The 27,654-nt window shown below is 44.4% G+C and overlaps 1 protein-coding gene across 13 annotated transcripts in view; it reads right to left on the bottom strand.

Annotated features, from left to right (window-relative positions):
* Window positions 1–27,654, bottom strand: part of nrxn3b (neurexin 3b) — a 292,901-nt gene that overhangs the window by 197,672 nt on the left and 67,575 nt on the right. For 11 of the 13 annotated variants that reach the window (XM_030404632.1, XM_030404631.1, XM_030404635.1 and 8 more), the window contains 5 exons: window positions 26,015–26,316; window positions 24,420–24,443; window positions 21,656–21,817; window positions 8,008–8,446; window positions 4,385–4,768 (listed from right to left, as the gene is read on the bottom strand). In XM_030404632.1, coding sequence (XP_030260492.1) covers window positions 4,385–4,768; window positions 8,008–8,446; window positions 21,656–21,817; window positions 24,420–24,443; window positions 26,015–26,316 — 1,311 coding nt within the window. The remainder of the gene's footprint in view (window positions 1–4,384; window positions 4,769–8,007; window positions 8,447–21,655; window positions 21,818–24,419; window positions 24,444–26,014; window positions 26,317–27,654) is intronic. The other 2 variants (XM_030404624.1, XM_030404627.1) reach the window with 1 other exon arrangement.

Raw genomic sequence — 27,654 nt, 5'->3', positions numbered from 1 at the left:
GATGCACCCCCCCCCCCCCCCTGTCACTGATAAGTCATGTAGTGTGCAAACCACACGGGGTCCGTGATGTGTAGTTATGTGTTATGTGTAGGAACGGTACGGTGAACTGACAACCCTGAAAGTCACGCAGGGAGACCGCTGTGTCAGGGTTAGAGTTAATGAATGTGACATGAATCAACATATCTGTGTAAGAGAGAGAAAGAGAGGGAGGCAGAGATGTAGAGAGTAAAAGGGATTTCAAGGCAAACGAGCAGAAAAAGAGAAAAAACACACACACAGACACACAAACACACAGACACACAAGAGATAAGAGGCAGAAATGATGTGTCTACTAAACCTGGCACAGATAGCAGAGCAGACAGGAGCTCTGTTGTCTGTTAGTTGTCGCCTGGTACGATCTTTGATCTCCTCAAACAGTCTAAAATATCTGTCGGGTTGTATTTTCGTCCCGGTAAACAGGGCGAGAGAAAAACTGCTCGCTTTTTTTGTGGCTCCCGGTGGAAAAACAAGGAAATTACACACAACAATGCGCTCTGTTAAATACAAATTTGACGAAATCGTCCCGAGACTTTCAATTCTGATCATTCCATTAAATGGGTTCCAAAATTATCGCGAGCGCTTAATGTGCCGGAACGACCTCCGCGAGGTCTGGGTGTTCTCTCAGAGCGGAATAATTCACAGTGATACACCAGTGAGGGCCTGAATGGGGTGTTAGCTGATGAAATGTTTTAACTTCCTCGCGTTTGGCTCGACTGTGGAGTGTTAATTCATAACATTGTCTTCCTGAGTTTCCTGCTTTTGCTGGTTTGTCAAACCTCTTTGTAAACTCTGCTTTTAAAGGAGCTCTACAACAGTTTGTTTTTATTCATTATTATCATCTCGCTTGATATTTTGCTGTCCCACGGGTATAAATGTGCAGTTGTAGCTAATGCAGTGGCCACCTAGTGTACATAGATTGTCCGTTTTGCTGCTATGAGACGTCTCTGACTTGAGGAATGCAAGGATGGGAGTGCCGACGAGATGTAAGGAAAGGAAATTCACTGAATTAAATGATATCACAGACAACTGCAGGCCGATGTCGACAAACCGCTTTGAACAAAAAGCAGACAAAAGAGCTTATTTACATTGCAGCAGAAAGTCACCAGCAAAGGCCAATCATTGTAATGTAAATGCATAACCTTTGTCACACTCCCTGGGAGAGCGCTGATCTCTATCATTTCACCCCCTTGTCTCATCGTACAAGCACAATTCTCTGTTGTGCCGTATAGCGTATTTGAGATCAATAGCGAGCGCCAAGTGTGAATACATCTCAGTGGTTGTTTGATATTGTCACCAGGGAGCTCCGGGGGCCGCTTAAAAGCACAGAGGAGAGGGAAAATAAACTATTCTACCAGCATGACTAATAATATTGCATTGGTTCCAAAGCGTGGCACATTCATTTTGGAAAAAAAAAAAGAAAAACACCACACGTCGTTTCGAGCCCGACAACTCAAATCAAAGCGGTTTCTTCATCTCGAGGGCTACTGTTTTCCGAGCAAGACAAGAATTAGCTTCGAAAATATTCTTCTCCAAACTATAATGTGAGCAATCATTGGAGAATACCGAAGCTAATGAAATCAGACTCATTTTTAAACTTAGCTTGCAAACATCCAAGCCTTGTGCTATTTGCAGATGATGTTGTCAGCCTGGTTTCATCAGACTGCGACCTCCCGCGTGCAGCTGCGGGTCAAACAGCGAGAACGAGGGCAGGAAGAAAAAACAAAAAACGTCGGACTGTTAAATTCAGGTGAGCGCTCGTTCACGAGTGATTGTGCAGACAGCCAGAGTGAAATAAAGCTGCCTTTTTTATTGCCGCAGAAGGGGAATGGTCCTGGGGTGGCTCCAAATCAAAGCTCTCAATTTGCTGCTCCGTCTTCTCTCCGACCCCTTTACCTGCGGTCACACGCTTTGGGTAGTGACCGAGAAAAGGAAAAGAAAGATCGCTGACACAAGCGGCTCGAGATGAGGTTCCTCTGCGGGGCGGCCGGCCTCACTCGGAGAAAGAGAGTTCAGCAAACTGAGAGGACCGCCGCTGTATCGAGCTGCTGTGCCTTTGACCTGACAGGAGCTCTGGTTGAGGTGGTTCGAGCCAGAGTCAACCCAGAGCACACTGGAGAGAGTACCGATCCCGAACTATACGAAGATGGAGGAGGAATTATATCCAAGCGCCTCTGTCAAAATCTTTACCACTGTCCTTGATAAGTGTATGAGAGAGGAAAGAGAGTAGATGATAGTTGGATGCAAATGCAACCTTGCCCTTTGTGAAGCTGTCGTGTGCATAGTTTTAATTTCCGTAGATTTGAGAATATCAGAAAGCGGCCGCTTCTGATTAGGACGCAGGCTCGAGAATCTGTTTCAATAAAGATTGCTCTATCATTCCACCCAGCCTTGCCTCCGCAGAATTCTTTTATCAGCAAACTACATGCCGACACCTTTGAGGAAGAAAGCCCAGAGACCACACACGTGTTAGATTGGTGGTAGTTATTGGCCGACATGCCAGGTATCAGTTCAGGTGTCGTATCAGGAACAAAAAATATGGTATCAGAGCATCTTGAGATAGAAGTTAAGAGTCGCAGGATGTCCTATAAAGCTGTTGTGTCATTGTGTAAGCTTAAACTGTCAAATTAATGCCGATTAACGTCTCCCAGGGGCCAAGAGCGTGGCAAATCCCAACATTATATTGAAAACGTACAATAAAAATGTCCAACACTTCTGCAATCTGTGGCGACAAACCTCCAAAACAACTACCTGACAAACTGGGAGGGATTCAACCAGTATTTGATCAGAGAAACTAAAAGGCCCCGGCATGTTTGCAATCAGCACATTATACCACCCCTCAAGCATCGCTGTGTGGAGAAAATGAAGCCGTGTTCTCTACAGCTCCAGAACTGCGAGGCAGAACTCGGAGTCCCTCGGGTAATCAGACGGCTGCAAGAGCGCTGACTGAGAGCAGACGTACGAGCACTCAGAGGCCGGCGTGTAGGAGGATGACGAACAGGACGGAAGAAGAAGAAGAAGGAAGCGAAGGGGACGGGCTGTCTGAGACCGAGAGGGTTCGGGACACATGACTTGATGTTTTCTTGACGTGGGTAGAAGGTCATCAAGGCACACCGATTGTATTTGAGCGTTTTCCGAGCCAATACGCCGCTGCAGTTAATACTCTTTTATGCTGTTGCGACATGGTGGGATTGCTGCTAAAATAGATGAAAACAGTCTGGCTAAGACGAGGTTAACTTTATCAGACAGCCTCAGCCGCGACGCCCACCGGAGGTTTGGCTCTTTCACGAAAAGGACGGGCCGTGAGCTCTGCATCGCTGGTAGAATCACCTTTTCTTGTTTTATTTATGACGTGAGTGTTTCAAACATCTTACTGTGGAAATTCTGCTTCCACTGAATGTCACTCTTTTTCCAGAGGAGAAAGAAAAATGTACAATACAGCTGAATTATTAAGGGTACATTAACAACACATGGAGGAAATGTTTCAGCTCGTACAATGCATACAATAGTCTCTTTCACAGACCTTTGTCAGTGTAAGGAACATGTTGATCCCTATTCTCCTCTCACTTTCTCTAATCATTAACAACACATTATCATCAGCCGGCCTCCCACAGTCACACTTACTGCCGATTGTAACAACCAACTCTCTGGATACTCATTATTCCGCCTACAAGTACATTTCTTTACACACCTCGTGTTCTTTGGAAAGTACTGAAAGCCCTCTTCTGAACCCCGAAAATCTCTGTAAAATGCTAAAAAAAAAAAGGGAAGGACAATCTGAACAACAGTCCGATAACACACTCTCTCCCACAGCTCCGAGTGTCCCTATCTCCACCGTCTCATAAAAACTTAATGCGTCCAAGCTCTTAAAACCCAGACAAGGAGAGCCCATTCCACCACAGAGAGAAGTTCAATTTCACCACCCAAAAAAAAAGAAAAGAAAAGGCTTCGGTTTTCGAAAAGCCACTTGGCAGAAAAAGTGAAATCCTATTAAATCTTTCAGCAAAGCTTCCATAAATATTGTGAGGGAAGTGTCCCAAGTCACACTTCTTCCTGCCCGTCTGCTAAAACAGAGCACGGTCCACTCTCTCGGAAAAGCTATTGTTAGCAGCAGATAGCGGTTACATCACGGCCTTTACAACCATCGTTTTAGGAAACCAGAGACGACAGTTCAACTTCGTGGAACTCCAACAAAACTAACAGACTGTTCGACAGTCACACAACACCTGTCTGTAGGCGCTCTGATGAATTAGATTTCTTAGCACGTAAAAAAAAGGAGTAAAGCTGCTGTGTCCTCTTTAAAACGTCTCCTGGCAAAACCAATAACATTTTAAAAATGAAGTCTCACCTCTCTCGCAGGTACTGTCCCAGAAGCCGGTTCCGGTGCAGTCGCAGATGAAGCGGTTCCAGCCCTCCTTACACGCTCCGTTGTTCTTGCAGGGGTTGCTGTCGCACTGTTTCCCCGTCACCTTGCTACACGACGACTTGATGCCGGTCATATTCTGGGACTGAGCTATCTGCCGGATGTCCTTGCTGCGCCCGTCGATGAACAGATCCCGCACGCAGCCCACGTAGCCGTAGTTGAGCATGGCGGTCCAGAGCTCTGTGGGGAGCACAAGGCCCACCCGGTTGTCGGGCAGACCCCCCAGATAAAGGTCTCCCTCCAGGTCCAAGATCTCATTTTCCCCGCTGGCTGTGAAAGGGGTACGGCGGCTGTTTACTGAGATGATGCCTGTAGGAAAGAGAAAAATCCAATATTAAATACTGGCCAGAGACAACGTTGAAATACAGTACATGTCATGTTATCTCCAACCACATGCCTTCATAAGAAAACTGCTGGTGGAGTGAGATATTATCACTTTCTTTGTGTCTACTATTTCTGTGGTCTAACATATTTCCCCGGCTCTGCTAAATTCCTGAAAAAAACAGGAGTGACACATATTCTCCTCAGTTAACTGTGTTGTCACTTCACTTTCAGGACTGAAAGGAAAAAAAAAGACATCTCCAAATCGCATGTGAGGCTGACGTAACCTGTTTTTGTTCATCAGAGTGAAGACAGAGGTGGGAATGACAGATGGGTTTTTGTGGTTTCTGAATTTTGCGACCAGAAATGGTGACAGATCGGAGGTGTCGCTGAGCACGAGCAAACAAAGTACCTGACAAAAAAAACAAAAACAGCGCAGAGTCTGAGATGAGATTTTGGGCCGAGGAGGTGGAGGTGCAAACTTCATGTCTGGCAGCCCAAATTACACTGATCACTAACTTTGAAACGCTCTCTTCAGGGGACGTCTATTTGAGTCACAAGATTACAGAATGGAGGGGAGGAAAAAGAGACAGTCTGGGAGAAAGATAAGCTTTTCCTGCAACAGAATAACCACAAAGAGCCTCAACACAACACAGGAAACATCTTTTATGTCCCACCAGACAATTTTATATCTCATCCGTCTTTTTACATCCATAGAACCCAAAATTAATCTTGACATCTTAAAGTAATTAAAGCAGGTAATGAGCGATAATAGGCAAAACGGAGAAACACAATATCTTTTAACGTGTATCAAAGTATATTAAAAATATATCAAATCCACCTCGTCGACTGCATTTGTGATCAAAAGGTGCTGCGACAACACCGTCTGTTATTTTCATCGCAGGCACGACGACACCACGGGCAAAAACATTAGACGTTACGTGTGATCTCATCAACCTTTTACACATTTAATATATTTATTTTGCATCGCTAATGATATTTCAGCTCATCACTTTTTTTCTCCACTGAGAGCTACTGTTTGTTTTTTAATCTTTTAAAGGTAACGACTGTGCTCTAAATTCAAACAATAGAGCGATTTCAACACAATATTAGCAACTCAAATCATTTTCACTTTTTCAAGCAAATCGTGAAAGCACAACTACTAATTAATAACTTCAGATTAACTTTTGATTTAAATGGTAAATTAAAGAAAGAATAAAAAGCGCCTTTACCTTAAGATTGTCTCTTAATTAGCAATATATCCTCCATCTGCACCTCACTATCAGCCCTTTATTGAGGTTTAATAAACACAGCGGAGGAAGATCGCTACTCACGAAAAAGCCAAAATAACCCTCGTCTAAAGACGGCTTCATACGAGTTCTCACTTTGTCACACTCGCCTCGCAGCCAGACAAGATGATTCTAGCTCGAGCTCTTTGTGGACAAGAAAAGTTAATTCGCTTGCAACTTTCTATTAACATTTCACTCAGGCCACGAGTGTGATTATGCCTGTTCTTAACCATCCCTCAGTCTGGTATCCATATATCTGTCTCATTCCTCTTTTCCCCCCCCCGTGAAAACCCCACTCTCTGCTCTGCTATCGCACTCGGGGGCAGCGCCGGTGATTAATCAAAGCAGCGGGCTCTGACACACGGCTCAATTGGCTGCTCTAACCTGATATATAACAGAGGCTGTAGCACCGGCGAACACACCCCAGGTTCTCTGGAGGATCCCACCTAATACAAAGATTGTGTTGGGTTTTGCAGCTCAAGGCAACAGAATTTTCGAAACCCCCCCTCCTTTTTTTCGTCTCCCTAATATAATCTTCCTCTAATACTCTCTGTGTGTTTGGCCATGTTTTGAGGTCAGAGGACATACAGATGGAAGGAAGCGAGGGGGAAATAGAGTCAGTAGCTATCTAGAGAGAGATACGATTTCAACTCTGCAATATGTCATCGCTGAAATATCTATACTGAGGAGGTTTAAATCATCCTGTGGTTGAAATAAGAACAGTGAGTCTACAAAGTCATGATTATTCTATCAACCTAAACAATCTGAGTACATTAAAACCAGTGAACCATCATTAATAATGTGGTAAAATGGATAAATGGCAATTTTAGACAAATCTTCTGAGCCAGTGATCAAGTAACAGGACAGAGACTAAATGCTAACAGCAAGATGCTAATATAATATAATCAACATTTTCATGTTCCCCATTTTCTGTTTCGTTTTTAAACACGTTAGCATTCGCCAATTAGCATCAAACACAAAAGTGCAGCTTAGAATAATAGCAATGTTGTTTGTTTCGCTGGTATTTAGTGATAAATTGAACACCATGCTAATTCGATCAGAGGTCAAGGGGTCACACAAGTGACTGCAATTCAACCTGAAGGGGGTGAAAATGACGTCCGTGCCAACTTTTACTGGCGATCCATCCAACAGTTGTTGAGACATTTTAATTAAAAACATAAATTTGAATGTCATGAGGAAATTTCAGGGGCTCACCGAGTAGGATTGATTCTTTTGGGACTGTGAATATCTGTTAATATCTGCATCTGTAATATCTAATTAATCAACATGAACGCTGTGAGGGCATTTACTTAACATCTAACATTAAACAGTGACTGGCATGGAGGGAGGGAATGTATTATAATTTTTGACGTCTAAGACTTAACTTCTAGTTTCCCGGAGAAATAGTCAATACATTAATTACTGCTGTGATGAAAGCAATCGTGAATATTTCGTTTATTCATTTCCCTGAAAGGTTTCCAATTTTAAATGACGAATGATGATACCCCCGAACTATAAAACTAATATGCAACAAAGTTGGCACAGCTACACTGTAGGCACCACTCGTCGTTCTTCAGGATGTATTGTTCAGGAGCTTACCGTTATTTCTCTCTTGGTTTGATTACTCCAAACTCCTGCAATTTGTTATTTGCCTCGACAGCTCTGCCTATAAATTCATATACCGTGTAGCCAAAGGCAACATATTTTTAATTGAGCCAGGAGTTGTGTTTGTTGATGACGTGTTCGAGCTCGTGTGTAAAAGAGAAATGAAGAAATGTGACATAACGAGACCCCGGTACCTTCCCAATGCACCGAGCTGATCACAGCTGAAGTTCCTGGATGCACTTTAGTTTTAGGTAACGACGACTTGAAAAAGGAAAATTGAGATCAGAAATTTCGTATTTATGTAGACGCTGTTTTTCCCCCCTTCTTCCTCACCTGAGCGACCGTCTCTCTGGATGTCCACATGGTGCCAGGCGCCATCGTTGACCTTTGCCTGTGTGGCCTTGACCTTGATGGTGCCGGAGCCCATGTCCAGCAGCAGGTACAGCCCTCCATCCAGCAGCTCCACTGCAAAGAAGTCCACCTTGTTGTTCTTCTGGCCCTTCGGGTCCCGCCGGTCCTGAGGTTTACCGTGGGTGAAGAGTATCAACCCGTTGGGCTCAGACGTTCGGAAGTCAAAGGAGATGGAGCCCACGCGCTTGGTGTTCCACTTCGGCAAGGCCAGGTAGGAGTCCGGGGTCTCGAAGTTGATGGGGTCGAGGGTGGGAACATTCTCACACTTGAACACCACATCGCCTTGGAGCTTCATCTTGGGGTCCACGATGCGGGCGAGGCGGGACAGCTCCAGGCGGATGTCGTTGTTCTTGTACACCACCTGAGGAAGAAATACAAGAGGTGAAGATTTTCCTCTTTTCACAACTGCAGGGGGTGATTTACCAGGGCAGTGATAGAAGAAAAATATTTATTTCCATGGGAATTAATTGCATTCCACTGCAAACTGTGATATAATAAGCATCATACTCTGGTAATAATACATACTGCCGATCCGAGGACAGCTGGATCGATAAAACTAATATCTTCTAAGGTGTGCGCGGCCCAATTTGTTTCTCAGTCATTTTCTATTTCAGCTTCAATTTATCCAGGATGAAAAGGAGACGTACACAGATCCATGACTGTATTTTCGTTTGATTGAACGCCGGCCCGCTGAGCGAAGAGTGAGGAGCGATGGCTAGATTGTTACAGAGTCATTACCTGTAATGTTCAAAGAGGAGCAATCTTCATAAACATGGGGTGAAACCCCACCGGTGTATCTGTGGCCCGGTGAGAATATACCCAATATTATACCTATTTACCCGCAGAAAAATATGCTCCAACCACTAATCCACGTAAGCATAACGCAGCCCCACATTACAGTCAAATATAGAAAAATACCACAGAAAGAGAGAGTAGAATATTGTCAATTGGAATCCATTGAGGTGGAAAATTAATGTGTTTTTTTTCCTTTTCTGGGGAGGAAGACAGGCTTTTTTTCTGGTATATAGGGCAGGAAACAGCAACACTGTCAGAGGGAGCACAGCTGTCAGCAAACAGATTTTACTGCTGTGGGATTACTGATAATCCTGGAAGATTTGACAGTAAATCAACACAGGTGACCCGAGCGCAGAGGAGGACTGTCGGGAGAGCGAAACCCGATGGTGGTGGTGGTGGTGGTGGTGGGTGAGGGGGGGAGGGAGGACGACGAGCTGGTGGGAACAAGGGCAGCAGAAAGAGACGGAAACTGCACAACAAAGAAAACATGTCAAACGGGCGGCAAATATATAGAAAAGGGAGAGAGAGAGAGAGATGTGGAAGATTAAGTGCTGTAAGGGCAGAACGTGCCACTGGCTTTCAGAATGTGCCTGTGTGTATGTTTGTGAGTCTGCGTCCAGTACAAACACTGCGACGTAGCCGTCGATGCTGCTAATGACCACACTTAATCTCCTGAACGTGACACACGACAACAAAACACTCACCACTCACTCTGTCAAGCACTTAATCCACTGGTAATGCCCCCACATAATGCTAATTAAGTTCATTTTGTTTTTAAGTACAGGCAACCTGCAAAAAAAAAAGAAAGAAGCTGGGATTCGTTGTGTCATTGTGATCACAGATGAATGTGTTGATTATTGTCCTGATTCGTCCCTCTGATTGGTTTGTTCTGGCAAACTGATCTACGCTCCACATCTGTCCGACCCCGGCTATTAGTTTGCAATCAAACGCAGCGGGTATTAGCTTACAATTAAAGTTAATAGCATATAAAAGGCTCATCGTAAGGTGGCGAGCCCTGCGTGGGCAGATGGTGAAATTACGTGATTTGTGGACCATTGTCAGCCTTTTGTCAGCAAACCACCTACAATCAAAACGATGAGGAATTGATGGAGATTTTTATATTAATAATTAAAAAAAGAAAATGTTCATGTAGCAGAGGCGTTTGGCTTTTATTTTCCAATGTTTTTCCTACAGTTGAAGCAGCAGAAAAGCGCTTGGGGAGCGCTGAGTTGAAGAAAAAATATTTTTAAAATACTGTAACGCCGGTTTTGACGGACGTTAGCCAACGCTATGGTAAAAAGAGGGAGGAGCAGACGGCTAATAACGAGCTTACGGTGTACAAAGTGAAGAAAGAAACACTCGCCAGCAACATCTGCTCCTAGAAACAGGCTCTCTGTTACACCTGTGACAGGTGAGGAAGCCCGTCCGTTTTGAAACATGATTAGATGGATGAAAAAGAGGGACGATGACGACGTCAGTGCCTTCCTGAGAAGTTGAGAGATTTTCAACTGGAAGAGTTTCGGGTGTCAGCATAAAAAAGGTGGAGCGCTCTGAGAAAAAGATAAAGGCGAGGCACTTGTCGTCTAGACGTTCTCTTTTCATTTGGAATAACTGAAGAAAGAAGGACTTAATATAGTTGAAAGTTTTCCTAATTATAACTTTAAATCGTTAATCACAATATTTGGGGATTCAGGACGATTTACCGACTATGCGATTAATCGTTGGGACATTTCCAGCAATGAATCCAGTGAGAGAACGCCCCCCAAATGCTGTGGCATGCTAAGAAGACTCTCTACGGCGTGACGGATCATCTCTGTCTGTATTTTTTTTGTCTGCGTGTGTATATCAGCTAACATCGTCACTTGAGAGAAAACGCAGCCATAATCTAGCGATTTTTGTCAATCAGCGGCGGCGGCGGCGGCAACACGCAGACTTGAAACGCTCAAAAACAACTGTCAAACTCAACGCGCGTCATGAATTACGATAAACATTAGATGAAAAATAGATCTTTGAAAATGATATTTCATAGAAACGCTGCGGCTGCCCCGTAGCTCCAACCATCTGATGTTACTGATGTCTCAAAAAAAAAAAAAATGATATTTTTTTTCTCGTGTTTTCCTCTGAAGGCAAATACCTTGCATTCCACTCTCAGCACGCTTTAAGACTACTCTTGGGCAAGAGAACAAACTGAATATTACATGAAAAGAGAAAACGAGAGACGAAAAAGTTGCTTTAATGCTGCTCATTTGCGATGTAGAGCCTTTTTTTTTTTTTCCTTTAACAACGCTGTGATGGTCACCGTGCAGTCCTCAGATGTAAATCGCTCTGACTTGCTGAAGTTTCAAGGCACTGTAACTCCGTCTTTGAGATATATTAAGGAGAATTTTTGTAGACATGGGACGAATATTTAATCCCTGTGATTCCCTTAAAACACAAGGTCTCCATCAGAGCCACAGCAGGGTTTGCACTCCCGTCTACCCGACTCATGATAACCTCGCTCTCCATCTTAGTTTTCTTGACAGGCCAAAGTCTTTACAAACTCTCCCGGCACTGCAATGTTTTTTTTTTTCTTAGTGAGACAAACTAATCTTACAATCAGCCAGCCCTCGATCTGTTTTGGGATTATGATTTTGTCTGTTCTGCTGCAGGCCGATCAATAAGGTAATCGAAATGATGTTATAAAAGAGGAACTGACTTCTGCGGCGGTGTGCACCTCACCGTTGCCTTTGTTATTGGCTGCTCTTCGCTACGCTATCCTTTCGGCCTATCGGAGGCCTTATGGGGCCCATTCATAATGCAGGCACGGGGGACTGTAACGACTCCATAAAGCCCAGATCCTCCGTCTCTGCTCCAGGATGGTGTATCGATTGGGCTCTGGTAAGGGTGAGGGAAGGGCAGGTGGCTGGAAGCGCAAAGTGTGCATGCAGACACACACACACACACACATATACACACACAATCCTCTCCCCCTAATCTACTTCAGATCAGTGCTCATGTCCTCTTGGCCCCGGCCACAGCTGCTGTCAGCTGATGATTTAGCCCCGGTGTTAATGAAGAAGCCGGGTAATTCCACTGAAGACACACACACAGACACACAACACGCTCGTGTAGCGTGGCGGCGGATATCTCTACTCGCTCAAACACACGCGAAAGGGACGTGCGAACACACAAACCCAGCAGATTCAGTATTAACTAGTGCAGATCGATGTTAACAAGAGGCCGCGGGTAAATATTATGACTGGATGAGCGACAGATTGACGAAACAAGATATTGAATATCAGTAATGACCACTGGGGTCTCAAATAAACCATATTACAATGACTGGGATGTGACAGTGCAGTAATATTAAAGGGTGAGTTCACCCAAATCACAAAAACACAATTTTCCGAATTCAATTCTTCATACCTAAACAACTGAATAGGTGTGACTGCCAAGACACAATACAGGGTTATTTTGTTTGTTAATAACAAATATGCTACGTCCTGTTGCATTTTCAAAATAAAAGGTACCAAAACTACTTGGCGAGGGTGAAGAACAGGTAATGGCTTTGCTTAAAATATCTGCTTCCTCAAACAGTCTCCACTGCCTGTTCGCCTCTCATGGGACTCGATCCTTCATTCGCCATCCGTCTGACGGTCCTGTGAAAGAAACTACAACCCCACCTGGGACCTGTTCACGTATTGACTTTTGTCCCTAGATAAGCCAAACCGTCGCCCTCACACGATGACCTCTAGTGTCACAGACGTACCAGACCTTGTTCACGCTAGCAGATCAGTTAGATTCACGCAGCAAAGCTTCTCGAGGAAAAGATGATATTTAAAATACCTGCATTACTATGAAGCTCAAGTTAATAACACGCACGTAAATACTACATCACCCAGTCACCTCTCCACTTGAGCGAACCTGTACGGTTTGTTTTTCTGTTGAGTCGATGCCGCTACAGCCACCAGACAGTGAGATTTATGTGGACAGCTTCTGAGACGCTGGCCGCAGAGACTTCCAGCCTCTGGCCATCATTTTTGTCTTTCATTTCTTTCATTTCAACGCTTGTCTGTGGTCTAACTGGCTGCATTACGTGTTGAACCAGCGCTTGTTTGGCCTTTAACACTCGGTTCGACTTCAGTATAAAGTGCTGTTGAGCCAATGCGCTCGGTTCTCAATGGAGTATGCCACTTTTGAATGGCGCACCGTACTTATAACTGTGTCCTGCTGGGATGAAGTGCTTGTGCGGTGAGAATAAAGCGCTGCACGTCTTAACCGCAGACGCAACATCTACTTCACACCATTCGTTAATTTCAAAACACGGTTACTGAATGGATTTATTTGGCTTAACAGTTCAGCCAATGGTATTTTCATCCACTTCCACGTGATACCGGCAACCAAATTACTCTGTCAGGATGTGTTGTTGTGATCTGGGTGAAATGACCTGTTCCTGGAGAAAGACAGCGCTGCGCTCACTGGATCCTTAATGAATAAATAATGGTTTAAAAAAAATAAAAAATACAGAGGGGATGCTGAGAAACTTGTTCAGGCAGGCAGCTTCAGCCGCGCCACATTAAACACTATTCACTGTGACACATACAGTACACTGTCTCACACACACACACACACAGTGAGGTGTTCATTCAGTCTGTCACATGAACTTGCTCATGCCCTCCGCCTCAGATGCTGCTGCTGCTCCAAACACCGACCGCTGCCTCTGCAGCTGCAGCCCCACCCTCACTTCCACAACAGCATGCCTGTAGCGTGTAGTGTCTTATTCTCAGGTTCCTCTGGCACTTCATCCTTTCTAATATTGCTATGCTGTGAACACACTGTGAGAGCCATGAGAGAAAAAATATATATATATAAAGAGAAACACATTAATTTCTCAATAAATGTGCCTCACTAGTTGTAAGACTGAAACAGAACCACACACGCAGCGCAGCTCGATGAGATTAACTGTTCGATCAGTGCTTAACAGCAGGCGCTGATGTTTGTTTATCCTGAAGCCAATTCGTTAATGTCCCTACTTTCTTTCGGCTGCTGCCAAAACCGCCGAGCCCTGACACGTAAACATACATATACGTGCGACTCTCATCTATCTTTTAGGCTTTTCAGTGCAGCTCGACACTCATCCGCCTTCTCTCTATCCGACATCCAGGACCTCGACGGGATCGGCACAAAAAGAGATAATCTTCAAGTTTATTCAGTTCAACGGCTTCAGCTCTCCCGTGTCAATGTTCAAATATTAAATCCCAAACACTTGAGCCACTGCCAAAAGGTTTGCACCACAAATTCTGAATTCATTTTGATGTCATGCCCTTCCTGGTTGAAGTCCTGCGAGCCCTCGGCGAACCTCAGACTGTCTCCGTCTTCACCGAGAGAAATGTTCACAAGGTTTTCTGTCAGAGCAAGACATGCTATTGACTTCTGAGCCTCCCTTTGACTGCATCCATAACACATGACCTCTTTATTATTATATTTATAATATTGAACGATGCTGTACAACCAGGGTGCTGGTAGTATCAAGGTTAGTCCTTAAGTTGTCCAACATTCAGTCGTACTTCAGTGATGGGAGTCTTTTCGATTTTTGTTCAGTGTTTTTGCTGACTTGCTTTTGATTTTTTATTTTTTTTTAAAACTCACCCGAATGTTTGTTAGCCTCAAATAAACCGGCACAAATAAAAAAGACAAATGGTGACGTCTTCTGAAAGTCAATACATCTCATCACGTGATATTTAAGATCCCCCTCAAAGAGGTCATGGCCGAACGGAGCATCAAATGACTTTAGATGATGGTCTTACATGAAACCGTAATCATAAAACCACAAATAGTTAATTCAGCACTCCAGTTTATGTACTGATCAAAAGATAAAACATGTTCATAGTGAGTGACAGGTACTTTTGAGCAGTTTGAATTGTGTCAGGCTAGCTGCTTGTACCCGTTTCCAGTCATTATGCTAAGCTAAGCTAACTTCTGGCTTTAGCTTCATATTCAGCTTGGAAAAAAAGGAAATACGCATTTTTCTGGGACACATAATGTTCACAATGTTTAAACTAGTCGATGGAAGGAAAAGTCTCAGACTAATGTTTTTTTGTTTTGCAGGGAACTGATATATCATCCATAGAAAGCAAGCCAGCATTGTTACAGGAATATCTGGATTTTCTGGCAAATGCATTAAATGAAATGATTAAGTCTTCACTGTTTGAGGAGGAAATTAGCTTTAGAACAGTTCGTGTTGTAATTTCCTTTGGAGGGAAGCGTTTTCAGTTCCAACGTGCTTTAATCACATGAATATGTAAGATGCACTGTTGTCACGGATCTGAGACTTTCTTTTTAATCACGTTTTATGATTTGTGTTTTACTTGTTTTACTTACTTATAATGATGGTCTACAGATGACATGAAATTGCATCTTTTTAATGGAAATATTGAAAAACAAATTATGTTAATGCTACGGAAAATATTACCTTTAAAAAAAGAGGTCTACATTATTTCACGGTGGTGTTAAATGAATGACCCTGTAATGTTTCATCCTTTTCTTTCTCTTTGTCAAACCTTATTGATTCTTATATTTTATTTCCTGTTCTTATACTTTATTTTGTGATCTGTGGACGGCAGAAGAAATTATACTACTTTTCACTGAAGCAATGTTTTGTCTCTTTTAATCTGTCTGTATTTGAGCCTATTTTCTATTTCTTAACTTGTTTTAATGGTTTGGTTCTTTATGACTTTTTAAATGTATTTTAAATGCAATTTTTGATTTCTTTTCACGTCATTTGTTTGCCCCTGTAAAGCACTTGTGTCTGATTTTTGCTATACAAATAAACTTGCCTTGCCTGAAAAAAAAAATGTATATAAAAGCAACATTTTCTCATGGGAGTCTCCTAAACCCCTCCAGAAAATGCATGTGTCCAAGCCCTCAATGACAGGTTAGCGTGAGATAATCTGGTAGTATAATACAGCGGTGAGGTCGCCGTTTAGTCTGAAGCGAGGAGGTGTGAACTTCTTTCTATAATTACATCTCTTCCATCTGTGTTGAATGAAGCTTGCCAGCTGGATCCCCCCCCAAAAATAATTTTGCCGATCACGAGTTATCATCTCTGTTTCCAGCTGCACTCTTTACAAAAAAGAGTGTGACTTACAACAAAAAGTTTTAACTTTGTCGCTGTAAAAACATCCTCGCTCTCACATGCATATATCAGCTATCACAGGTGTAATTGTTCTCCCTGAGCCGCTGAACTCCAGAATTTAAAAATATCCGTCAGCAAGTTTATTTTTGTCGTATAATTTAATGCCAGGTTTTTAGTTACCCAGAATTGAGGCTTGTAATTTGTGCATTTGTGTCACCTGGAGCCAAATCCTGTAAACAAACTATGTTGTCCAGCTTTAGTCTATAGGGGGGCGAGTGGGGATCGAAAGGTGACGGCGTTCCATTAAAGTCTGAGGTCTGTACGCATCCATCACTGTTTGGCCCTCTGAGGGGACATTTAAAAATAAAAAAAAGTAAAATAATTAAAAGGACATGGTGACATTTGCATATGTATCGGAGGGGAAAACAAGCGCTGCCTCGACACGCTGTGGTGACTAACACAAGACCGATGACGACAGTGTTCCTCTCAAATGCCAAATGTTGGTCTCTTGCCCTCGCTCCTCGTCTTCTCACTTACTCATCGCTCTCTCGATCGCCATCCGCACCGGTCGTTTTGTCAGTTTCACCTCACATGCACCTGTCCTCTCCTACATTCTGACCCGCTCACACCTTCCCATCCTCGCATACATCCTCGGCAGCGCCTCCTCTCTCAGCGGAGATGACGGCGCATGCCCCGGCCGCCCCCACAGTCTGACACAAGTTGCCTGCTGCACAGCTCCGGTGCTGCTACGGGTGCCCTGTGACACTGGGAGGAGGGGCTGTGTGGCGTGAGAGCTGATCGGGGGGGTGGAGGAGGGGCTGCAGAAGGCCCTGACTGCACGGCACCGCAGAAGACTGACCGGAGAGTGAGCCGGGCTGCTGCCCACCGGCCTTTGGTCACGTGACGTGCTGCAACCCACATGGCGGAACACGAGCGTAGGCGGCTGTGTGTGTGTGTGTGTGTGTGAGTGTGTTTGTGTTGTGTATGGATGACATCCCACGTAGCCTATGGGGGGGCAGATGAGCGCAGTGGAGACTGAACGAGAGGCGGAGAGGGGTCGTGATGGCAGCACGCAGCATCTCTTTTGTTGTCAGACAGAAGAGAAAGGGAGGCATCCTGCTCGCTGCAGCAACACATCCGCTTATTCATCAGCTCTAAGTGATGCACTTTTTCCCTTTTTTTCTTCTTTCTTTTTTATCTCATAGTGAACAGAGAGCAATACGCACCGACATTCCTGCCTCGGTAGCATTTGAAGCTGCCGGATCCAGACGTAGCACACACGCACAGTCAGAGGGAAATACTGACGCACTCTGATCTGAGCAACGGGCCAAGCTCAACTGAATCATTCCCTCATTATCAAGGGATATCGAATCCAAAAGGGAGAGGTGGAGGGGGCAGGGAGGGTATGAATACGGCGAGGGAAAGCAAGAGAGAGGCAGAAAGACGAAGAGGCGGTGCACAGGGGGGGAGCGCATGTCGGTGAGAGAATGCAAAAAGGCAAAAAAAAAGGAGATGTTGTGAATGAATATAAGCACGGAGGGGAGATGAGGAAGCCGGTCGTGAGCAGGGGAGCAGCTGGCCTCGTGCCTGCGTAATGGAGCACCGTATGATGAACAGTCGAGGATGGCACAATACTACCGCTTCCCAGCCACGTGGTGAATCATCTCCATCATCCTGTCCAGCCGTTGTGCTCTCTCTCGAGTGGCCGACTCACGCCGTGTCACGACTGTTCCGGTAACACCGGAAACACGCGGGAGGATACGACTGCGTTCGCATCGCGGCTCGTGTTGGAATACGCTGATCTTTGCATCGACGTAAGCCCCTCTGACCGATGCTCTCATGTGAGCAACGAGCCAAATGACATCATGCAACGTGGGAATCTTTGTTTGCAGTCATCAGCTAGTAACAGGGATACGAGTGGAAGTTTTAAAAATGTGAACTTATAAATTAATTGTTTACCTTTGGATTGAAATCATAGGTTTAATACATAAGGCGTGTATATATTGCGCGAAAGGTCGCCTCAGCCCTAAAGCTCGTACAAGCCGAGATGAGAGAAAAGTTTCTCCTTTGATCCGCACGAATCTCATCGGTGACCTTTCATGAACTGAAAATTGCAAATTTCACCGAAAGGTTCAGAGTAAGAGATTTATCCCCCGACTGTAGCTTCCCCCCTCTGAGCAGCAAGGAGCTTATTAGCGGCTCACGCTTTGAGTTTCCTGGCATTCGATTTCAATTTATTTTTTTGTCTGGTTTCTCACAGCTGTCATCAACTTGTTTCCAGCTGTGTGGGCAGCCGTCACCAGACAAAGAGCTTCCTTTTTTTCGCAGAGAGACAAAACGTTTTTGGAAGAGCAGATGAACGCGGTGGAAAACATCCCGTAGCAAAAGAGCCAGATATTTTATTTTTTCGAATAAAATAAGTCGGCGATGACAAAGTTCAGATAATCCAGATGTGCGCTACCTGACCAGCGCCGAGCTGCAAACAATACAAGTTAGCTGATGGAAACAAGAGCCAGTTTTATCGACACCTCTGAGGAGTTAATGAGGACAAAAACACATATGGGCTTATATTCCTCAGGTAGCTGGAAACACAACTCCTCGTGCTGATGTCACCACATGTCTGCTGCTAGATGTGTGAACATGTGAGGCTGTGATATGTCAAATATGTGCCAATTTCATCTTATCACGGAGGTCTGCCCTCATAAATTGGCCAAAATATAACAGCTTTTTCTCCTATTTTCATCTTGGAACACGAGTATTAGTTAATCTCATCAGAAGAAAACAGAGTGAATAGCTCGCGCTTGCTTTCAGCGAGCGCTAATGCATCAGGTTCTACTCTGCTTTGATCCGAGTGGGGGTTAGACGCCGGCGCGGCAACGCGAGCCAGCTTTCTAATCTTTACAGGATGGAGAAACATGTCTAATGAAAGTGTTTAGCTGACACACTAACATTAACATTACACTCAAGGCTGGCTTACCTACCGGAGTGGACAAAAGCTGTAGTCTGTATTAGATTTGCTCCCCCCCCCCTGTAATCACATTCGTTGTGTCATACGCGCCTATAGCGGATAACGAACGAGGAGGCTCGGGCGAGGATTAGCTCGGCCCCTGTGTGGGAATTTACTGCGACGCCGCGTGCGTCGAGCCACGCGGCAGCAGCCACATTACCTGTCCGCGCAACTTTTCCTTCAGCTCGGTCTGGATTAAGGAACTTGTACAGTGTTTGTACACAGATTCTGAATGATTTAGCACCAAGCTAAATGCTAATGCGAGCACCAGCTACACTGACAGAAACATGGCTACCTCCTCGCTTAAACTTGCACGGCATGTTTAGGCATCGCCTGGAGCACAGTACCTACAGTATCAAACAAAGCTGTCCAGACTGTTTGCAGCGCTGACCGCGGCGCTCATTAATGTTTCACGCTTCACTGCGAATCAACAAATGCTCTCATTCTGCAGCGGCACAAACGTAAATACAGTACAACACTATTAAAAGGAGCGTTCTCATCACAGTGTGTGCGCTGCGGGGTCTTTTGATCGCTCCTCGTTGCGGCACACAGGTGGACCATTAATGTATTTCTTCATCTATCAGTCTTTGATTGTACAAACAAGTAGACTGAGGCGGTTCTTAGCCTTGTTTTAAGAGCCCGAGCAATCACCTGAGCCGGTTCTCCCCGAGATGAAACACTTCTAAGGTGTTAATGATCACAAGCGCGCAAAGCTCTAGAATATGTTAAGTATTTATAAAGGGGAATCCGGGAACAGTACATGCCCAGCCAGGTCGGTTCTAGAAATGTACGCGCTTGTACGTGTCTGAGGAGTGAAACGGACGACCGGGGATGCATTAGCTCATGTGGTAACGACCGGAGGAGCAGCAGCACGAGCGTCTCTGTGGAAACATAAAGCGGCGTAGACAAGGTGACTTTCTCTCGACGTGGTCGCTCGTGTGCCCGCATGCGTGTTCACCCTCCAAAAGAGAGTGTGTAGCTGTCTGACGGAAGCGGATTGGGCCAAATGAAAGGCACGTTGGAGGGCGCTCGGCTGAGCTTGGCAGCACATCACTAGACCTGCTGGCTCCTGTCGAGAAGGTTGAGGTGGAGAGCAAACACAGCCAGGACGAGAGCCTGCATCGCACGTGGCTGCATATCAATGTCCCCACAGTCAACTTTAAATACGATGGAGGTGAAAATTACTGCGTGGATATTATTGATTGGTTTGCTGTGAGCGTCAAAATGATCAGGTAAGAGGGAGACGTTGAGGTAAAGCTCCAAGGTGTCTGAAGGAAGCCATCGATAAAAGCAGCAGAAGGCATATCTTCGGTCGACATCCAATCCGAGCTTGAAACTTCCACCGTTCTTGTCGCAGGATAAAAACACGGAGGATCTATTAATGTTCACAGTGTTGGATTTCCCCTATAATATATGATCCGTCTATTATTATGCACAGAGGAGCGGCATGGCGTGGCTTCAGCAGCTCGGGGAACAATATTCATTTTTCTGCCGCGTTTTTCGATACAGTCCGCCGTCACATCCTTGTGATAATTGTGGTTCCAGCTAACCGCTATTCATGTTTTCTTGGCAGGGCTTTTTTTTTTTCATCCCTGCCCAAAAAACGAGATGACTTTTCTGGAGCATGAAAGTTGCCATTTCACCTAACCATAACTGGATCAGCCATAACAGGGAAACCATGGCGGCAATTTCTGGCAGCGTTGCAACCACCTGAGGCACATTAGTCCCGTGATTTCATCAGAAATGTGCCGGAGCCGTCAAGGACCGCAGTCTAAGTGGTCTTAAGTCTTCTGAGTGCAGCCAGGCAGGCACAGCGGATGCATGATCAAGGCCAGTGTTGTTTTTTTTTTAAAACAGCAAGATAACATGACTGATAACGAGAATAAAGTGTAGTTTCCATTTAAAACGTTGTTCCGAGCTGCAGCCCCGCCGCAAAGACACATAGAAACATAACGCCATTCCTGAGACCGCTTCTAAACTGCATCAAATCGATGTGGACTTTTCTTTTACAGCTCCGGAGAGTCGGCGCTCCTCCCTTTATTATCATTACATGCTGCGGAATAAGTAATGGTGGGCAAAATGTAAATAACAGGGCACTTAATATATTTCTTTTGCTCCGCTCACGAGCTGCAAAGAGCCCGCAAATGCATTATAAATGTCCCCGAAACTACAACAACAACGTTTTTTTTCCCCCGTATTTCATCATAGGCAAATATTTCTTTCAGATTGCTGCCCTTTGGGAGGCGTTTCAGCAGCACACTCAAGCTGATGCTGCAAATTACATGTGACAGAAGCAATTTTGGGAGATTTTCTCACACACAAACCAGAGGTTAGTGTTATGAATTAGATTAAGCGAGGGAATATTGAAAGTCTGATACTTCCTCTGCCAACTCAGCAGCTTTAATTGATAATGCAATTTTAGTTTTTCTCTCCGTTTTTCCCCGCTTCCTTCCGGGGCGAGGCGTGCTGATTATTATTTATGTCCGTATTTAAAACAGCTGCACGAGCTAAGTGCAGACGAGGAGAGCAGCTGCACGCGGCTGCACAACAGTCCTGAAACTTTCAAAAAAATGCAATTATACAGACACAGCATCGGGAAGGAAAACACCACCATGCATCTGTTCTCGATCTGTATTCATTCGAGTCCCTCTTACCTCTCTGAGGCAGCCCATGAAATTGTTGCTAACTGGAGATCCGGGCAGGTCCGCAGTGCTGGGGCTCCCGCCCACGTAGAAAAAATCATCGGAGCCCAGCATTGTATAGTCTTCCTGGGTGTAGCCGGTAGTGGTGAGGATCCCGTCAACGGAGATAGTCACCTGTTGAGGGGTAACACATAGCCAAAAGCCAAGCCATTACACTCTGATATTCGATGGCGTGCTGTGTAATAAAACACACGTCCTTCCTTGGTCTGCATTGGAAATGAACTTTTTTTTTTGACCTTTTTCTTTAGGTTCCACACTGAAGGTTGCTTTTTTTTTGTTGTTTTTCTTTTTGTACAGGATCCTTGAAGCGATCGTTTTGGACCAGACAGCGTTTGGATTTTGTTAATGGAATTTTTTGCCGTAGGATTTCACAGGACAGGTAAAGAAAATATGGCAGAGGCATATTTTCTTTATCTTTGATGGGGGTAAGAGAATGGACCCTGGGTTTGGTTCAGAAACTTCAGGTTGGGGGGGACGGGGGAGGGTTAGTACAATGTTCAAACCAAGGACAAATTGAGTTCACTTGTCTTAGGTTTCGGGGATTTATCTGGTCACTGCAGACACACACATATACAGTACACAAGTACGTGAGCACGCACACACACACACACACACACACACACACACACACACGCGCCTACATTCACTCCCACGCCATCAGTCTCACGCTCTCACCGCGTTCTCTCTCACGGACATCTACATCTATATATCCACGCACATGCAAAACAAAGGGAGGCTTTTCACACGACACCAATGTGCAAACCAAGGTCATCACTGTTAGAAGGCAAAGTAAACACACTTGATTGGACATGTAAGGGAGTAAGTGGATTGATGGTGCCATACAAAGCTGGAGCAGGCCTCACGGGGAGCGGAAGGCACATGCACAGTCAAAGACCAGAGCCCATATTCAAAGACAGTCTCAGAATAGTTGATGCTGATCTCTGATCAGGTCAGGCTCAGGTGTCGCGGTCGGGCTGGGCGGAATAAGATTTTGACTATTCCTCGATATACGATATACATCTCAAGATACTTATTTTCTTCTGAAGTGGAGGCCGTGTGACATCACTAGAAAAAAACATAATTTGCCTAAAACTTTAAGTATTTCAAGGGAAAATGTAAATTGTCTATTTGCTTGTATCACATAAGTTCAATGTATGGCGTCACATTCAGTGCAATGACAGAAAACATTGCACCAAATGAAATCCTTCACATTAAACTTATCAGATGTTTAAATCAGAAAATGTACAAATATTTAAATACTTTTGTTTCAGCAAATGTTTTTTTTAGTATAAAGCGGACACTAAACTTAAATGCAATATAAGTCACTCATATCGTTGCCTCTATATGACCTACGAAAACATCAGTGAGAAAGTTGGCTAGTTCTTTAAACTCATCATAGTCATTCTTAATTTATTCTACAGCTGTGGGCTGAGGATGAATCGAGGGGCCCACAGGAGTCGCCAGAGACGACAAAAACATGAAAGTTCCTTTAAATTGAACTGTTACATAAAGATTCCCTACGAGTGACAAATGTTGAGACCGACGTAGAAATGCAATGAACAAGGACAGAAGTCAGGCACGGCTGTGTGGCCTACAGTAGTTTAATGCCAAAAAAAAAAGTCCTGGTTTATGTAAATGTCCTCTATTTGAACTCTTCACAGAGTTCGTTCAGACTGTCTGAAGCTACTTAGCGAGCTGCAAAGCTGGAAGACGACCAGCGGAAACACTGTGAACTCAAATATGATGATACGGTCATCGCTGATATCGTACAGTTATTGATATTTGACTATATCAAATATATTCATGATAAATGTATATATAAATAAGCCCAGCCCTACGTCATGGTTGCATCTTCAGTTTCGCTGGAGCAGACCAATAATCCCCGATCAGAATGCTTATTCTTCGAAATGTTATGCATATGGGCCCGGGGGGGGGGGGGGGTAAAGGGGGATCAACGCTAGCCAAGACACACAAACACCACTTTCACCAGCATGCCACAAAAAACAACACAGGGAGGGCAGAGTGAGTGAGGTACAGTGACAGGTGGAAGGTGAGTGAGTGGATTAGAGTGTTAGTGGTTATTTGGGTGACAGTGGTGGAGGTTTCGATGAGTTTGGATGGTGAGAGGTCAATGAAGTGTGGGCATGCCATGCGCCATAGTGAGTTGGAAACAACTGTCAGAGCTCCCGCAATGAAAGGTTGAGGGTTGCCACTTTTTTTGGTAGCTTCTCTTTTAGGGCTCGGTGTCGAGGTCACCATCTTTGGGATTGTGGTAAGCTTCTGTCAGTTCTGGACGACAGTCCTCACAAAAAATGGGGACTTTTTTGTGTGAAAAAAAATAAAAGTAAAAAAAAAAAGTAAGTTGCCCTAAGAAAGGCAAAAGAAGTCAATTATTGTTATTTTTTTTACTTGTTGGAAATCTGCAGTAATGTGGAAGAAACAAAGAGAAAAAAAGTAAAAGCCAAAGTGAAAAAAAAAAAACAGGATGGGGATTGTGGGGAAAAGAAGGAGGTTGTTGGCAGGTCAGGGAGGAAATTGAGAAGAAGCGAAGAAAGAATTGCCTGGTAATACAAACCCATCTCCTCATTTTTTGATAAGAGTGTCTAGGATGGAACTCAAAGAGAACGAATAAAAGAAGAGAGGGGGAGGGGACACACGGCAAACCCAAAAAAAAGACAATAAGAATGATATCTACCAGACAATGTAGTTTGTTTACCATAGCGTGTCCAATGCCTGATTGCTTTCCAGAAAAAGGGGAAGAAAGGAAATCAAAAGAATAGTGAACAAAAAAGGTTGTTAATAAGGATGGACAGAAAACAAAAACCAAAAGCAACGATGAAGAATTAGGATGTTAGTTAGTACATTAGTTGGTTAGATATTGGTTAGTAGTAAAAGAAATGACTTTAATCATGGATGAGTTAGTGTCGCGGCGAAGAAAGATAAAAAAAAAAAAAAAAACACTGCATATTTTGTCAGAGATTCGCTGCGGTAATAAAGTGCCGTCACGCCATCCTAGCCAAATTTTTTCTACATCAGAGTCCTGAAAGAGAGAAGCAAAGAGAAGACCTGTGAGACGAGGGACTGCCCGGATAAAAATTTGTGTAGGATGGCTTGAACCCCGACAAAAGTTGTAGTGTTTTCTTTTTTTTTTCCTCGCCCCTAGTCTAACAAAGAGTGCCTTTCAAAGAGGAAAGAAAATGATCGCGAAAGAAAGACAGACCTGTAAAAAAGGAAAGAAAGAAGAAAGAAGGCAAGCAGCCCCTGGCTCTTAGCTTCTCACCCCCTTAAACTGTGTGTTATCCTGTTGGGATTCTCGGCTACAACTATTTACTAACCTGTGGGCCGACGGCTTACTGTCGGGGAGGGTCAGGAAATCAGCACTTACTTGTCGCGCTGCTCTGAGAGCAACACTAAATGCCGTCTCACCTTGCAGACAAACTAAAAGGTCGACCGGGACGGTGAACAACTCACCACTGTGCAGCCAGTGCAAACCACCACGCGGCCCTGGCGCTCATTATTTCGTTAACCTCCTCCTGCAGACGGCTCTGATTCATACTAGCTCCGCCCGGCAGCAACACAAGCTCACTTTAAATCACATTAAGACAACGGTAAACAATATCTGTCAGGCAACAAATTCTGCTCATGCACAACAGATGCCCATCTTTCATGGAAATGTATTTCTATCTTTAAAAAGCATCTGAGATCATCTGAGCTATAAATACTGCATTAATGGAACGGCTCAAAGGCAAACTCTCTCTCTCTCTGCCAGGCTTAAAAGTGAAAGACTATATTCTACACAAGCGTAAAAAACTGTCTCTGAAAGCAAGGAGATAGCGACGGCGTCTGACGGAAGTGTCAGCTCAGGGGAGTGTGAAGCAGAGTAGAATTATCAGATAACTTTAATTTAAGGACGAAGGGAAGTCGAGTTCGAGAAGACAACGAGCAGGAGAGGAAAAAACACCTTGTTTAACGGCACCTCGACTAGGCTAATCAATCGCATGCAGAAGAGCTGCTTGCCCTGACCGTTCACTGAGCAGAAAAGAAATCAAACAATGAAATCAAATTAAATAGAAATTCATGTAACTGTAGAGAGAACCAAAAGGATAATGACGTCTGTCTCAATAATGCTTCTGAACTGTGGCGATGAGATGACAACCAATCAGAACAAGGTGACATTCTTAACGCCAGCTCTCTCTCTCTCTCAAAGCTCTTGGAAGCAGCTAATCTAGAAGCCAAAAGAAAAAAAAAAAAAAACAGAAAAAGAAATCCACCTGTCTCCAAACTCCGTCCATCACTGCTACCCCCGATTACCTGTCTCAGGTTGCGTGTCACTTTGATGTCGTGCCAGGCGTTGTCATTGAATTTTCCGTTGACCGGCTCCACGATGGCCTCAAAGGCCCCGGAGCCCAGATTGATGACGAGGGAGACGGCCCCATCTTTTAGCGCCAGGTTGACATAGTCGGCGGACTTCCCCGTGTGGAGGAGGAGGCCGTTGCGCTGCCAGGTCTTGAAGGACAGCGTGATCTCGTCGCTGCTGCTCTGGATGGGGTTCTGTGACAGGTCGTAGCAGAAGTACTCCGAGCCGCGGAAGGTTGCCACGTTCTCCTCCCTCGCTGGAACGACAAGAAGGGGAAGAGACGAGATGTTACTTTTAGGCAGACATGTGATTTAAGTTTCAAGGAAGTCCAAAGTCACTCAAGTACTGCAGTCCTACCTGCAGTGTCCAGTCCGTATGAAGAGTACAGACGAGGTATTTTTACCTTATAATCAGATTATTGGTCATTATTTAACCTGTTCAAAAAGTTTTAATACTGAATTAAAAATGCATTATAACTATTGATATTCAGTGAAATAACAAATTACTTATTTCTTAAAAGAAAAATATTGTGCTCATAATTAGTGGCACTGTTTTGGAAAAGTTCTGTTCGAGCGCCTGTCTCTTTAAGGCCCCCCCCCCTCCTGAACACCCGGTCTGCTCTGATTGGTCAGCTCACACACGCCTGACCCAGCACCGCTTACAAAAGAGCCGCTTGTCTAAATTAACTTTTACCTAAAAGAAATCCAGCAGCCAGGTATGGATTATGCATTAATGTGTGACATGGTGACGTAGTGTGATGTCACAAAGTCACAGAATTAAAGGCGGGACTACTGATGAGGCATTCAAGGCACTCCAGTAGCAGTGTTTTCTGTGGGAGAGAGGAGCTCCCGTTGGCCTTTATCGCTTTCAAGAATTTACATAAAACACTGAAGGAAAGATAGAAAGAAAGAAAATGAAGCATAATATGCCTCCTTTAATTTCTTTTCAATAAAAAAATATTCCCTCCACATCATTTTTAAAACAGACAGACTCAAAAAACTAAACAGAAAACATAAAATGAGTCATTCGAGTCATCACGTCTCGAATCTTTAACAAGTCGGGTCTCAAGTAATTTATATTCCGTCAAGTCGAGTTAAGTCAACGGCGCAGCGCCTCGAGTCCACATCTCTGCTTTTAGGAGTCTGTAAAAGAAACATTCTGAGCGCCGCGATTCACCGCTTGTTGTTATTGATGGGCTTCATGCGCCATGACGACCGCAGCCAAACAGCCATTATCACATTCGTCCTCGCATTTACTGTCGGATGTTTAATACATGAAACAAGCCAGGCATTCGCGTTGGTCCCCGCATCAATCACGAGGCAGCCTCAGCGAATATGAGAACCACTGTACGCCGCGGAGAAGGTTACATCAACCAAACACACACACACACACACACACACACACAATGCACTGCTCGCCATAATTACAGCTATGATAATCCCATCATTCAGTTCAGATCATAAAATCCTATCTGTACGACCGTGGGTTTAGGTTTCACATACAGCCTCCAGACAGACAGACTACTTATGATGGAACACTATTCCCCGCTAATGGTGCGCATAAATCAAACTTAGCCTGATTTTACAGTTTTATA

Source organism: Sparus aurata, chromosome 22 (assembly GCF_900880675.1).
Source record: "Sparus aurata chromosome 22, fSpaAur1.1, whole genome shotgun sequence".
In the NCBI taxonomy this organism is placed as follows: Eukaryota; Metazoa; Chordata; class Actinopteri; order Spariformes; family Sparidae; genus Sparus; species Sparus aurata.
Note: the sequence above shows the minus strand (reverse complement) of the source record. Positions and strands in the feature narration are given on the sequence as shown.